The 14,616-nt window shown below is 32.9% G+C and overlaps 3 protein-coding genes and 2 non-coding genes across 5 annotated transcripts; 4 read left to right on the top strand and 1 right to left on the bottom strand.

The window, feature by feature from the left end:
* The first annotated feature begins 2,818 nt into the window (after nt 1-2,818).
* Nucleotides 2,819-4,205, top strand: LOC133287120 (small ribosomal subunit protein uS2c). The gene has a single exon (XM_061484676.1). It carries the CDS (start codon nt 3,489-3,491, stop codon nt 4,197-4,199), a length of 711 nt encoding a protein of 236 aa, XP_061340660.1. The 5' UTR covers nt 2,819-3,488; the 3' UTR covers nt 4,200-4,205.
* Nucleotides 4,206-4,373: 168 nt separating this feature from the next.
* On the top strand, nt 4,374-5,290 carry LOC133287119 (ATP synthase subunit a, chloroplastic). The gene has a single exon (XM_061484675.1). The coding sequence runs from the start codon at nt 4,415-4,417 to the stop codon at nt 5,156-5,158; it is 744 nt and encodes a 247-aa protein (XP_061340659.1). The 5' UTR covers nt 4,374-4,414; the 3' UTR covers nt 5,159-5,290.
* A 2,355-nt stretch (nt 5,291-7,645) lies between these two features.
* Nucleotides 7,646-11,633, top strand: LOC133287116 (ATP synthase subunit alpha, chloroplastic). The gene has a single exon (XM_061484671.1). The coding sequence runs from the start codon at nt 8,134-8,136 to the stop codon at nt 9,655-9,657; it is 1,524 nt and encodes a 507-aa protein (XP_061340655.1). The 5' UTR covers nt 7,646-8,133; the 3' UTR covers nt 9,658-11,633.
* On the bottom strand, nt 10,023-10,094 carry TRNAR-UCU (transfer RNA arginine (anticodon UCU)). Its single transcript has one exon. It is a non-coding gene; the product is annotated as a tRNA-Arg (tRNA).
* TRNAS-GCU (transfer RNA serine (anticodon GCU)) lies at nt 11,557-11,643 on the top strand. Its single transcript has one exon. It is a non-coding gene; the product is annotated as a tRNA-Ser (tRNA).
* Nucleotides 11,644-14,616: the final 2,973 nt, after the last annotated feature.

Genomic DNA, 14,616 nt, shown 5'->3' with positions numbered 1-14,616 from the left:
CCCTAGACCTGTGCTCTTTCAGGACAAGCCCAACAGTATACCTATGAGTCTCCATGTTTCATGTAGACGAGATATACAGTCAAAGCATGCCTTCTAGAACACAGTCTAGGTAATAACTTCTGGTCTAAGGAAAGACATACCCAAATATAAAGAGACTACTCTAATGATACTCTCTGTGAGATTTCCTCATAGTCTCTCTTTTGTGGGTCTGTTCAGTGCGAGCTATACCCTTATAGATCCACCCACGACTTTAGCTAAGACATCTCCATATTTAGCTCATGAGGTTTTTACCTTGCATCCGAATACAAGTAGATAAGTCGTGCCAGTCTTACCCGAGATCACTGATCCCCATTCTCAGTGTCTCTAGACTAGGAACATAAAATTAAGAATAAATATCCAGTATCCTTGAATCCTCATGATCGTGATCTCATCACAGATACTCAAGAGATACCTATTTTATTCCAAGGGGTTTATCCAGTTACTCATGTAAAATATTAACAGTAATATTGAGACAAAATATGAAACAGGATAAATAGTGCTTTTATTTATTTGCGACAATACAAAGGTCCACATATGTCCTAATCTAATTAAAAGATTGTCTCTAGGACATCTATATACTAACAGGTATGATATACATCTAAAAAATAACTCTCTTGTTATAAGAAATCAAAAAGGAGAGTTAATTGCAAAAGTTGACATGACAAGAAATCGCCTTTTCAAGCTGAAAATTCAGCCGGAAGCAATAAGGTGCATAAAGTCCATCACAAAAAATAGTTCATGGTTGTGTCATCTCAAATTTGGTCATCTTAGGTTTACTGGCCTGAGGTTGTTATCAAAAGCAAAGATGGTGAGTGGATTGCCACAGATAGATCAACCAAACTAGTTATGTGAAAGTTGTGTAAGAGGAAAGAAGCATAGACAAAGCTTTGAAGTTGCCAAATCATGGAGAGCCAGAAGACCATTGCAGCTAGTTTATTCATATATTGTTGGCCCATTTGACATTCAATCACTTGGAAGTAACAAGTATTATATCACCTTTATTGATGATTTTAGCAGGAAAACATGGGTATATTTTCTCAAAGAAAAATCAGAAGCCCTTGATAAATTCAAAGAATTCAAAGCAATGGCAGAAAATCAAAGCGGTCAAAAGCTGAAGACGCTTAGAACAGATAGAGGAGGTGAATATACTTCCAAGTTATTTGATGAATTTTGCAGACAACATGGAATAGTTCACCAGTTAACAACTGTATACACTCCACAACAAAATGGCGTTGCAGAAAGAAAGAATCACACAAATCTTGATATGGCAAGAAGCATGCTCAAAGAAAAACAACTGCCAAAACCATTATAGGCAGAAGCTGTTCAATGTGCTGCCTATTTACTAAACTGGTGTCCAACCAAGAACGTGTAGTTCAAAACTCCAAATGAAGCATGGAGTGGCAAAAAACCAGAAGTAAGTCATTTAAGAATTTTTGGTTGCATAGCATATGCTAAGATTCCAGATCAAAGAAGAAAGAAGCTAGATGACAAAGGTGAGAAATGCATTTTCACTAGCTGCGACCTTAGAAGTAAAGCATACAGACTCTACAATCCTCTGACCAAAAAGGTGATCATTTCACGAGACGTAGAGTTTGATGAGGCAGATTATTGGAGATGGAGTCATGAAGAAAAGAAAGTGGAAGGCCTATTCTTTAAAGATGATGATGACTCAGGAGAGCAGATGGTTCAAGAAGGAAATGACCAAACTCCTCCACCAAGTCCTACTTGAACAACCCCAGCTTCTACACCATCAACTTCAGGAAGCAGTAGTAGTGTAGTAGCAATAGCAATTCAGGGGGAGAAACAACAAAGATGAGAAGCTTGAGTGATATTTATGATGTTACAGATCCATTACAAACTACACTTGATTATTCATTATTTTGTTTAATGGCTAAAAGTGATCCAGTGACATATGAAGAAGCTGGAAAAGATGAAAAATGGAAGAAAGCCATGAATGATGAAATTGTTGCAATCAAAAGGAATGACACGTGGGAGCTCACAACCATACCTGATGGTCATAAGCCGATTGGTGCAAAGTAGGTGTACAAAACAAAGACCAATCAAGAAGGGAAGGTGGAGAAGTACAAGGTAAGATTGGTGGCTAAAGGCTACAAGTAAAAGTACGGAGTTTTAAATATTATTTAATGGACGAAAACGAGAAAATGTATAAGCCCAATCTACGCAGTAAGATCTTTTTTAATCCATTCCATTTGAATTGGTATTTTCTTCATCATATTTCTTGCGAAAAAGCGTTTACAATAATTAGTATCGGGCAATTTATTTGTGAAAATGTATGTATAGCTCAAATGAAAAATGGACCACACCAAAAACCCGGCCAAATTATAACTGTTCACATTGACTCTGTAGTAATAAGATCAGCAAGCCCCTATTTGGCGATTCCAGGCGCAACTGTTCACGGACATTATGGAGAAATCCTTTCAAAAGGAGATATATTAGTTACGTTTATATATGAAAAATCGAGATCGGGTGATATAACACAAGGTCTCCCAAAAGTGGAACAGGTATTAGAAGTGCGTTCGATTGATTCAATATCGATGAACCTAGAAAAAAGAGTTGATGCTTGGAACGGACGTATAACAAGAATTCTAGGCATTCCTTGGGGATTCTTTATTGGTGCTGGGCTAACGATAGTACAAAGTCGTATTTCTTTGGTTAATAAAATCCAGGAGGTTTATCGATCTCAGGGAGTGCACATTCATAATAGACATATCGAAATTATTGTACGTCAAATAACATCAAAGTATGGGTTTCAGAAGAAGGAATGTCGAATGTTTTTTTACCCGGCGAACTAATTGGATTGTTGCGAGCTGAACGAACGGGGCGTGCCTTGCAAGAAGCGATTAGTTATCGAGCTCTATTATTGGGAATAACAAAAACATCTCTGAATACTCAAAGTTTCATATCTGAAGCGAGTTTTCAAGAAACTGCTAGGGTTTTAGCAAAATCTGCTCTCCGGGGTCGTATCGATTGGTTGAAAGGTCTGAAAGAGAATGTTGTTTTAGGGGGAATGATACCCGTTGGTACCGGATTCAAAAGAAGAATGCACCGTTCAAGGCCGAGGCAACATAACAAGATTACCTCGGACAAAAAAAAAAAAAAATTATTTGGAGTGGGGGCGCGATATATTTTGTTCCACCACAGAGAATTATTTGATTTTTTCATTTCAAACAATTTATACGATACATCAGAGCAATCTGGGATTTTATGATTTCCAAAAGTGGATTCAATCCCTAAACGTGGTCATTTTACTTGGGAATCAAAGATAATAAAAAAGAAAAAAAAAAAAAATGAATGGCCCGATCATGTCTCAACGGCCAATCTTCGGCAGAAGAGAAGGTTCCATTGGAACAATTCTTTATTTCTATTTCGGGATACCCGGTCTCTTTTTTTTTTTCTTTTTTTTATTTTTCAAAAAAATGTGGGGATAAATGACAAAAAGATATTGGAACATAACTTTTGAAGAGATGATGGAAGCAGGAGTTCATTTTGGCCACGGTACTAGGAAATGGAATCCTAGAATGGCACCTTATATATCCGCAAAGCGTAAGGGTATTCATATTACAAATCTTACTAGAACTGCTCGTTTTTTATCAGAAGCTTGTGATTTAGTTTTTGATGCAGCAAGTGGGGGAAAACAATTCTTAATTGTTGGTACCAAAAAAAAAGCAGCTGATTCAGTAGCACGGGCTGCAATAAGAGCTAGATGTCATTATGTTAATAAAAAATGGCTCGGTGGCATGTTAACAAATTGGTATACTACGGAAACGAGACTTTATAAGTTCAGGGACTTGAGAACAGAACAAAAGATGGGGAGACTAAACCGCCTTCCAAAAAGAGATGCTGCTATGTTGAAGAGACAATTATCACACTTGGAAACATATCTGGGCGGTATAAAATATATGACGGGGTTACCTGATATAGTAATAATTGTTGATCAGCAAGAAGAATATAAGGCTCTTCGAGAATGTATCACTTTGGGAATTCCAACGATTTGTTTAATCGATACAAATTGTGACCCCGATCTCGCAGATATTTCGATTCCGGCTAATGATGATGCTATAGCTTCAATACGATTCATTCTGAACAAATTAGTATTTGCAATTTATGGGGGTCGTTCTAGCTATATACGAAAGTCTTAATTCATAATAAGACAAATTAAATATTTTATTTGGTTGTGGGGCAGTACTATTACTAAATAGCGCAAAAAAGAGAAAGATAAAAAGAGCAACCGGAAATATTATGTGATTAGTCAATATTTGAAATAGAAAATGAAAGTAGACAAGTCAAAAAGGAGATGGTTGAATTAAAATAATTCCCTTTCAAGTTCTATTATTTTTTTAGAGGACAGGGCAATATGAATGTTCTATTATGTTCCATCAACACATTAAAAAGATTATACGATATATCTGCTGTGGAGGTAGGTCAACATTTTTACTGGCAAATAGGGAGTTTCCAAGTACACGCCCAAGTACTTATTACCTCTTGGGTTGTAATTGCTATCTTATTAGTTTCAGCCATTCTAGTTGTTCGAAATCCACAAACCATTCCCACTTTCGGTCAGAATTTCTTTGAATATGTCCTTGAATTCATTCGAGATGTGAGCAAAACTCAGATTGGCGAAGAATATGGTCCGTGGGTTCCGTTTATTGGAACTATGTTTCTATTTATTTTTGTTTCTAATTGGTCAGGGGCTCTTTTGCCTTGGAAAATCATACAATTACCTAATGGGGAGTTAGCTGCACCCACAAATGATATAAATACTACCGTTGCATTAGCTTTACTTACGTCAATAGCATATTTCTATGCGGGTCTTTCAAAAAAAGGATTAGCTTATTTTGGTAAATACATCCAACCAACTCCAATCCTTTTACCCATTAACGTCTTAGAAGATTTCACAAAACCCTTATCGCTTAGTTTTCGACTTTTCGGAAATATATTAGCTGATGAATTAGTAGTTGTTGTTTTGGTTTCTTTAGTACCTTTAGTAGTTCCTATACCTGTCATGTTCCTCGGATTATTTACAAGTGGTATTCAAGCTCTTATTTTTGCTACTTTAACTGCGGCTTATATAGGCGAATCCATGGAAGGCCACCATTGACTCGTTTTTGAAATAGTCTTTTTTTAGTTTAGCCAGCCGCAATGTATATGCGGCTCAAGATAATATACTTTAGGGAACAAAAATATAAAAAATAGAAATAAATTTAGAAAATTGTTAATAATAAAGGGATCCCCCCCCCCCCCCCCCCCCCCCCCAAAAAAAAAAAGATACAATAAGGTATAAATCAAATTAAGTACACGATTTAGGGTAATAGTCAACTAAAAAAGATTACGAGACGGGGAATTAAAAAAAAAAGAGTAGAGGGGGCTGGATTGTATATAATCTAATCGATATAAGGGAAATCTTTGTTTGTTTCTTTTTTATAGATTTCAAAGAAGAATTATCGAATCCGATTGAATCTAAGACACGATTAATTAGTTTACGGTATGGAAAAAACACATGTATATGTGATATTAGATACTAACTAGTTCTATTTATTTATATATCTACCAATTCACTATCTATCGAAATATTCCCCGATACTGCTGTAAATTCTGAATTGAATATTGAATGACTAAAGAGAGTAAATCAAGAAAAATAATGAAGAGTTCTAATAATGGTTCGAAAATTTAATGGAAAATAATAACATAATAACAAAAATTGTAAAAACTGCGTAGGTAGAAACAAAAAAAGAAATATCAAAGTAATTAGGATAGTTCGAGTTTGATAAATATTCTTATTTTCAATTCGGAACTCTTTATTATTGCGACTGCACCAATCTTAGTAATTGAATAATGAAGTCATAATTTGTTGGTTGATTATATCATTAACTATTTCTTTTCTTTATTTTATTTGGAGTGCGAGGAACTTATCATGAATCCATTGATTTCTGCCGCTTCCGTTATTGCTGCTGGGTTGGCTGTCGGGCTTGCTTCTATTGGACCTGGGGTTGGTCAAGGCACTGCTGCAGGACAAGCTGTAGAGGGGATTGCGCGACAACCGGAGGCAGAGGGAAAAATACGGGGCACTTTATTACTTAGTCTGGCTTTTATGGAAGCTTTAACAATTTATGGGCTGGTTGTTGCATTAGCACTTTTATTTGCGAATCCTTTTGTTTAATGTAATCCTAAAAAAATAGAAAATAAAAATACAAGTTTTCCGTGGACTTGCCTTGCTACTCTTGCTTTTTCGAATGATATTAAGATTTAATTCCTAAAATTCTTTATTCGTTCAGACAAGAAAACAAAGGAAGGACACATTTAAGGATGAGGAATTAACATACTGAATCCTTTTCACCGTCTTCCTTATCCCTTTTAGGTTAGTCGAACGAATCCCCCCTTTTTTTTAGTAGAAAGTTTTTCGAAAATGTTGAAAACAACTAGATATTTTGCAATTGGCACAAGAACCGGTATCGAATTGAATCGGTATAATTCTTATGGACAATCCTCCAATTGACTGACCAATTCCAATAAAAAATATAATTTTTGATAACATTCTTTTTCTTTATTCTTATTACTTACTTTTGTTTATAGTAATATTATTGCTAATTGCTAATAATTAATATGAATTAATAGTAAGTAATGGGAATTTTCTTTTATATGATAGATTTATCATATAAAAGAAAAAAACTACAAAAATTGAAAAAATAGGAATCGTAGAAAGATAATTAGTCTATCCATAAGAGGAGATCATATGAAAAATATAACCGATTCTTTCCTTTGCTTGGGTTCTTTGCCATCCTCCGGAAGTTTCGGGTTGAATACCGATATTTTAGCAACAAATCTAATAAATCTAAGTATAGTGCTCGGTGTATTGGTTTTTTTTGGAAAGGGAGTGTGTGCGAGTTGTTTATTTCAAAGAATAGATTGGATCCAACCAACTGCACTTTTTCGTTATAACTAGAAAAGATGTGTACGATCCCACGAATGACTTCTGAATAAATTCAGAAAAAATTTAAGAACCATAGCATTTCGTGATTAATCGGTAAATTCACTTTGATTCTCTATCGACCAAGAATTTTGGACCACTACCATGGTTAAAGCTGGGCAGTTTGAAATCTAGGCGCAGTGTAGTAATCTTTCTACCACGATGTTCATACAGAAATGGTTTCCAAAAAATTTGTGGAATTTTATCGATATAGAACACTCATATCGATAAAATGGCTTGAATTCCCCTTATGGTGGAAAAACGGGTATTTGACCCCCTTTTTATACTTATACAATGCAGAATGGATGACCTATGTATAAATTAATAAGAATTCTTTGAATTTGAATAAGAAAAAAAACAACTTTACTGACAATTATTTGTGTGGTCAGAAGAGTCCTCCTAATATTCTGGTCTTTTTTATTCATTTTAAATATTTTTCAATCTTTTTTGAATATATAAATAGAGAATAGAGGATAGGCTCATTATAGAAAAAAAAGATATGGAAATTTTCCATAAGTAATTGAGTGTGAGAGCCAAATGAATCCAAAGATTCATGTTTGGTTCGGGAAGAGATCATAGACATTTTGAAATGAATGGAAATAGAATCTACTTTCATTAAGTGATTTATTAGATAATCGAAAACAGAGAATCTTGAGAACTATTCGAAATTCAGAAGAACTTCGGGAAGGGGCGGTCGAACAGCTGGAAAAAGCCCGAGCACGCTTAAGGAAAGTCGAAACGGAAGCAGATCGATTTCGAGTGAATGGTTATTCTGAAATAGAACGAGAAAAATCGAATTTAATAAATTCCATTTATACTACTTTGGGACATTTAGAAAATTATAAAAACGAAACCATTCGTTTTCAACAACAAAGGGCGATTAATCAAGTACGACAGCAGGTTTTACAACAAGCCTTACGAGGAGCTCTAGGAACTCTGAATAGTTGCTTGAATAGCGATTTACATTTACGTACTATCAGTGCTAATATTGGCATGTTTGGGTCGATGAAACAAAAAAAAATAACGGATTAGTCCTTCTACTATACTAGAAGTATAGAGTATAGGCATTGTTTTTTTCTTCTAAAAAAGAATCAAATTAAGAAATATTCATGGTAACCATTCGTGCAGATGAAATTAGTAAAATTATCCGTGAACGTATTGAGCAATATAATACCGAAGTCAAAATTGTAAATACTGGGACCGTACTTCAAGTAGGCGATGGCATTGCTCGTATTTATGGTCTGGATGAAGTAATGGCGGGTGAATTAGTGGAGTTTGAAGAGGGTACTATAGGCATTGCTTTGAATTTGGAATCAAAAAATGTTGGCGTTGTATTAATGGGTGATGGTTTGATGATACAAGAGGGAAGTTCGGTAAAAGCAACAGGAAGAATTGCTCAGATACCAGTAAGTGAGGCTTATTTGGGTCGTGTTATAAATGCCCTGGCTAAACCTATTGACGGTCGAGGAGAAATTTCAGCTTCGGAATCTAGATTAATCGAATCGCCCGCGCCTGGTATTATTTCGAGACGTTCCGTATATGAGCCTCTTCAAACAGGACTTCTTGCTATTGATTCGATGATACCTATAGGTCGTGGCCAGCGAGAATTAATTATTGGGGACAGACAAACAGGTAAAACAGCAGTAGCCACCGATACGATTCTCAATCAACAGGGACAAAATGTAATATGTGTTTATGTAGCGGTTGGCCAAAAGGCATCTTCTGTGGCTCAAGTGGTGACTACTTTACAAGAAAGGGGAGCAATGGAATACACTATTGTGGTAGCCGAAACTGCGGATTCTCCAGCCACATTACAATATCTCGCCCCTTATACAGGAGCAGCTTTGGCTGAATATTTTATGTACCGTGAACGCCACACTTTAATCATTTATGATGATCTCTCCAAACAAGCACAGGCTTATCGCCAAATGTCTCTTCTATTACGAAGACCGCCGGGTCGCGAAGCTTATCCGGGAGATGTTTTTTATTTGCATTCGCGTCTTTTGGAAAGAGCCGCTAAATTAAGTTCTCAGTTAGGTGAAGGAAGTATGACTGCTTTACCAATAGTTGAGACCCAATCGGGGGATGTTTCAGCTTATATTCCCACTAATGTAATTTCTATTACAGATGGCCAAATATTCTTATCCGCAGATCTCTTTAATGCTGGAATAAGACCTGCTATTAATGTGGGTATTTCCGTTTCCAGGGTTGGATCGGCGGCTCAGATTAAAGCAATGAAACAAGTAGCTGGTAAATTAAAATTAGAATTGGCACAATTCGCAGAATTAGAAGCTTTTGCGCAGTTCGCTTCTGATCTCGATAAAGCTACTCAAAATCAATTGGCAAGAGGTCAACGATTGCGCGAGTTGCTAAAACAATCCCAAGCAGCTCCTCTCGCTGTGGAAGAACAGATAATAACTATTTATACCGGAACGAATGGTTATCTTGATTCATTAGAAATTGGACAGGTAAGAAAATTTCTCGTTGAGTTACGTGCTTACTTAAAAACGAATAAACCTCAATTTAAAGAAATCATATCTTCTACCAAGACATTCACTGGGGAAGCAGAAGTCCTTTTGAAGGAAGCTATTCAGGAACAGATGGAACTCTTTTTACTCCAGGAACAAGTATAAAGAAGTTGATTAATAATTCAATAATTGTGAATTTTAATAATTCTTATCTTTGAAGATCTTTTCTTTTAACTTTAATATTCTTATCATAAATTATATTCAATTTCTATTCAATTCGAATATAAATTGAATTCTAAGATAATATAAAACAAAAAAAAAGAAGAAATTCGGGATTTTTGAAAAGATTGTATACAAAAAAATATAGAGACAAGATCTAGATTGTGTATATAAAAAATACATAAGATAAATTTATATCCGAAAAGTCTAAGCAGCTCTTGTTCACTTCAAATCATTCAATTCAAGATATCTTTTGAAATAGAAAAATTCAATTAAAAAGAAAAAAATATAATATACATATACAAATAATTTGCGTCCAATAGGATTTGAACCTATACCAAAGGTTTAGAAGACCTCTGTCCTATCCATTAGACAATGGACGCTTTTTTTTTCTTTGACTTTTCTTTTCACTAATTTAGTGAAAAGAAAAGTCAAAGAAAAAAAAAATTATATAGAAAACTATTCTATATTAGATAGTTATATAGAATAACTAATCAAAATAAAATTCAATTGAATATAAATAACTAAAACGACGTTACGAAATTCAAAGGAATAATGAACCAATTTACTAATAAAAAAGATTCATTCAAGAATAGAAAAAGATATATTCGAATAGAATAAATAGAGAGATAGGATCTAAGCGGGTAGCGGGAATCGAACCCGCATCGTTAGCTTGGAAGGCTAGGGGTTATAGTCGACGTTCACTCATCATTTTGAACGTCTCTAATTCAAAACCGAACTTGAAACTTTTGTTTCATTCGGCTCCTTTACGGAAGAAATTAAGATAAGAGATGGAAGACATGAACAAAAAATTGACTCATAACATCTATGTTAGCCTTTCTGCATAAATACAGTTAAAACACCTTGCTTTTTAGATGATCCCCATAGAAAAAAGAGGACTATTATAACAATCCGTTTTTTTTTTTCTAGTTACTTCGTTCTCTATTTCTATTTGAGAGAATCTTTAGAAAAATAAAAAAATTTCCGTCGAGCTAAAATATGTCGATGTTTCTAGTAAACTAAAAGAATCGCTTTATAGCTATTTTGCTTCAATCTCTACTAAAAAAAAATGGAAGATTTAGTTACGATTAGAAAAGAAATCAACTTTCTATATATTTCCCCATGGATACTTTACTCATACTCCAAAAATTGGGATTCTTGATCAAATTCCAAAAAACTTATGTTTCACAATTTTTTAATTCCATTTGCCAATTTAGAATTGATTCTTCTTGGATACAAATTATGATAATGTATATTATTCCTCGAATCGTTCGTTGAGAGGTATAAAGGATCAAACTCCGTTAAGTAAGAAATAAAGTTTTTCGTCGGGATATGAATCCCCTGAGAGATCCCTTAACTATTTAAGGATCCGTAGAACGAATCGCACTTTTACCACTAAACTATACCCGCTACAATACAATTATTGTATATAATGGGAGCTTTTGTCGAACTGGGGAATAAGTCGTAATTAAGAAATGGAGCCTTTTTTTTTTGATTTTGTTTTTTCTGAAAATGTTTTGTTTTGACAGATACATCTCGAAAAAATTACTAAATTCATAACATAAAATGCATTATGCAAGAATTCATAGTTACATTCTTTTTTTATACGTTACCAAAAAAAGGAATAATAAAAAATGAAATTTGATTTTGATTGATATTCTATCATTTTGGTTCTATATTATAGGAATCCAAAAGTTTTTTTTTCAAATTCAAATAAATCGTTGTTGTCTGGGATTCATGGGAATAAAAAGAGCAGCCCGGCCAGTACCTAGCCGGGCTCTGGCTGTAAAAAAAAAAAAATAAGAAAAAAAAGTAAGATATAAAGAATCGTTTTTTTTTTAGTGGGGAAAGATGGCTGAGTGGACTAAAGCGTCGGATTGCTAATCCGTTGTATGAATTTTTGTACCGAGGGTTCGAATCCCTCTCTTTCCGTTTCCGTTGAGGATTTGGTAATTTTTCTTTTTGAAATTACCAAGATTTGTTTGATTTTTTTGAATTTACTAGTTAGTGAAATTATGTAAAATAGAAAAAATATTCAAAATAAATACTTAAAAATTCAGCACAAGCAAGGAAAACACTGAAAACAGAAAATATTTTTTTTTATTCTTCACGTCCAGGATTACGTCCTGGGTCGTTAGATAGGAATCCGAAGATGAAAAGAGAAACAAAGAATATCACTACCGTGTAAACAAATAGTTTTAGAGTAAGCATTACAAAATCTCCAAGATAATAAAAAAACGACAGAGAAAGAGAATAGATTCTCTTATATTACACATTATGTTTCTTCTGAGACTCAGTTTTCTAAGAAATGAAGTGATTTCGAGGAAAGAGAAAAAAAAATTCGTAAATGGATTTGTAGTAAGGTAAGAGTCGAGTCTTTGAGTACTATTTCTTAGTACCAATATTCATTCCTATTACCAATACCAAAAATTCTCTTTCATATAAACAATCTAGATATTGACATCTAGATATTGATGGTGGATTCAAATCTAATAATAGGATTCGGATTTCTCAATGGAAAAAAGGAAAATTATGAAAGGGTGGATTTTTCTTGTCTATCAAAAAAATCTACATATTGGAATCGAAGATTCATGCTCTAAGACTTATCTGATCCTATAAATTCTTAAAATGTTTTAATTTTGGTTTTAAAAGAAATTATGAATTTTGTTAGGACATTATTTAATTTAATAAATTTAATGATCTCATCGAAAACTTACAGCAGCTTGCCAAACAAAAGCTAAGAGAAAAAAGAGTAAGGGTATTACTGGCATAATATCTACAACTGGATTCAAAAAAGCGTAGGCTTCGGGTAATTTAGCCAAGAACAAACTACTTGGATAAAGAGCAGGGTGAATACAAATACAGACAAAACTAAAGATATTAAGCATAACAAACATTTTGTTTTTTAATAAAATTCATTATATTTTTTCTTTTTTTGAATTCGCATTTTTTATTATTGTATTTGATTGTATATATATAATTATAATATACGTACAATATTAATATTATGTTAATATGTGTAATAAAATTATAATTTTTATTCCTATTTTGTTATATATTTATTAATATTCTATTTTTTTAATAATCTTCTGTTTGAAATTGTATATTCAAAAAAGAAAAGTTGTATATATATATATTATACTAAGATTATAATAATTAATTATATATAATTAATTATTATAATAAAAAAAACAATTTATAATAATTAAAATAATTAAGATATTGAATGAATATATATATATTTATTTCTTATTTTAGATATTTTTGAATATTCAAAAATATCTAAAATAAGAAATAGAATACAAATATTCTTATTTTAGATATTTAATTTATGTTATGAATACTTATATTAATAAGAATATTTATGAATAAGAATATTACGATTTCGACTATTTTATGCTATCTATTCATTTATAAGAAATACATAATTTTTTTATGAACTTTTATGAATGAAATGAATTATAGATATGAATCAATATTCATAAATGAGTAAAACTATTAAAAAATGAATAATATCAGACCTACAAATAGAAGAAATCATACTTTAATAGAATATCTGAATTGAATTCTATATATACATATAAAAATAGACATGTCAAAATACTATCAACAATTTTTTATATAGAAATTGTTGAACTAGAATTGACGAACAACCAATATCAAGAATAGTGTTTATTAGTGCCAAATCAAAAATGGGGCGTGGCCAAGCGGTAAGGCAACGGGTTTTGGTCCCGCTATTCGGAGGTTCGAATCCTTCCGTCCCAGAACATATCTATTCATGATGTGATGTGTATCTTATGTAATACAAATGAAATATAAGAATAAAGACTAACCCCTCTCCCTTTTTTTATTCTTATTCTATTTTTATATTATAGTTTATTTCATATTTATTTCTCTTTTTTTTTTTTAGATATGTATATTTTTCATATTTTTTTTGAAGCAATTCCATTTTTTCTATTTTACAAACTATCCAAATAGAATAGAAAATATATTCATACAACATCGAGTTAATTTTAATTTTGTTATACTTCTTTACTTTATAAATTCTCCAGTCATATAGAGGGAAAACCAAGTAGAAGTTAATAGATTCTTATGTATCAATTCAACAATCAATGACTATTCACGATTTAATAAATGAATCAATTACATACCGGATCTAAACTAAAGGAATAAATGTTATGGTAAAACTTCGTTTGAAACGATGCGGTAAAAAGCAACGTGCGACTTGAAAGACATGATTCAATTATCTGTGGATTCTAACATCCGCCATTTTTTCTAGTATATAGAAATGGAAGTGCTCTTGGCTCGACATCGTTTCTTCTCTTCCACTAGAACTCATTATTTTGTTTGGGTGGGGGGGGGTGAAGAGATATTGATGCTGTAAATAGTATAGTACACGAGGGGGAGCTCGAGTTGATTCATTTATAAGAGGCAAGTATCTAAGGTTAGTGAAAATTAATAAAATAAATTAGAACAACTTCGTAAGTATATTTTTGATAGAGAAAGAAAAAGGATCCAATTCGAGCAAGGTTTCCAAAAAAATCAATTTACTTTTCGGAGGAATTGGTAAAACTATTTCGATTCAAAGTGTATACGAGGGAATCAACCTTCTATTTATCTAATTCTTTGAGAGAAAGAAAAAATGGTATGTTGCTGCCATTTTTGGAAATGATTAAAGATCCCCGAAGTAATGTCTAAACCCAACGATTCAAGGAAAAGCTAAAAGATCCTGGAACAAGTAAATACCATTTTCAAACTGTCTCAAAAATTCAATTAGAATAACAATTCCATTAAAGTGAAAAAAGAAGATTCTAAAGAAATAAAGGCAAGAAAAGAAAGGGGGTAGAGACCGCTCAATAAGTGAAATAAAATAACTAAAACTTTTGTTTTCCTTTGAGTTATGAT

This window comes from Gastrolobium bilobum, unplaced genomic scaffold, assembly GCF_033153095.1.
Source record: "Gastrolobium bilobum isolate Gb01-03AN ecotype WA unplaced genomic scaffold, APGP_CSIRO_Gbil_v1 utg236246, whole genome shotgun sequence".
Taxonomy (NCBI): Eukaryota; Viridiplantae; Streptophyta; class Magnoliopsida; order Fabales; family Fabaceae; genus Gastrolobium; species Gastrolobium bilobum.
Note: the sequence above shows the minus strand (reverse complement) of the source record. Positions and strands in the feature narration are given on the sequence as shown.

What these genes read in the sequence shown, in the direction of transcription:
- LOC133287120 (XM_061484676.1), top strand. Translation starts at nt 3,489, where the DNA reads ATGACAAAAAGATATTGGAACATAACTTTTGAAGAGATGATGGAAGCA.
- LOC133287119 (XM_061484675.1), top strand. Translation starts at nt 4,415, where the DNA reads ATGAATGTTCTATTATGTTCCATCAACACATTAAAAAGATTATACGAT.
- LOC133287116 (XM_061484671.1), top strand. Translation starts at nt 8,134, where the DNA reads ATGGTAACCATTCGTGCAGATGAAATTAGTAAAATTATCCGTGAACGT.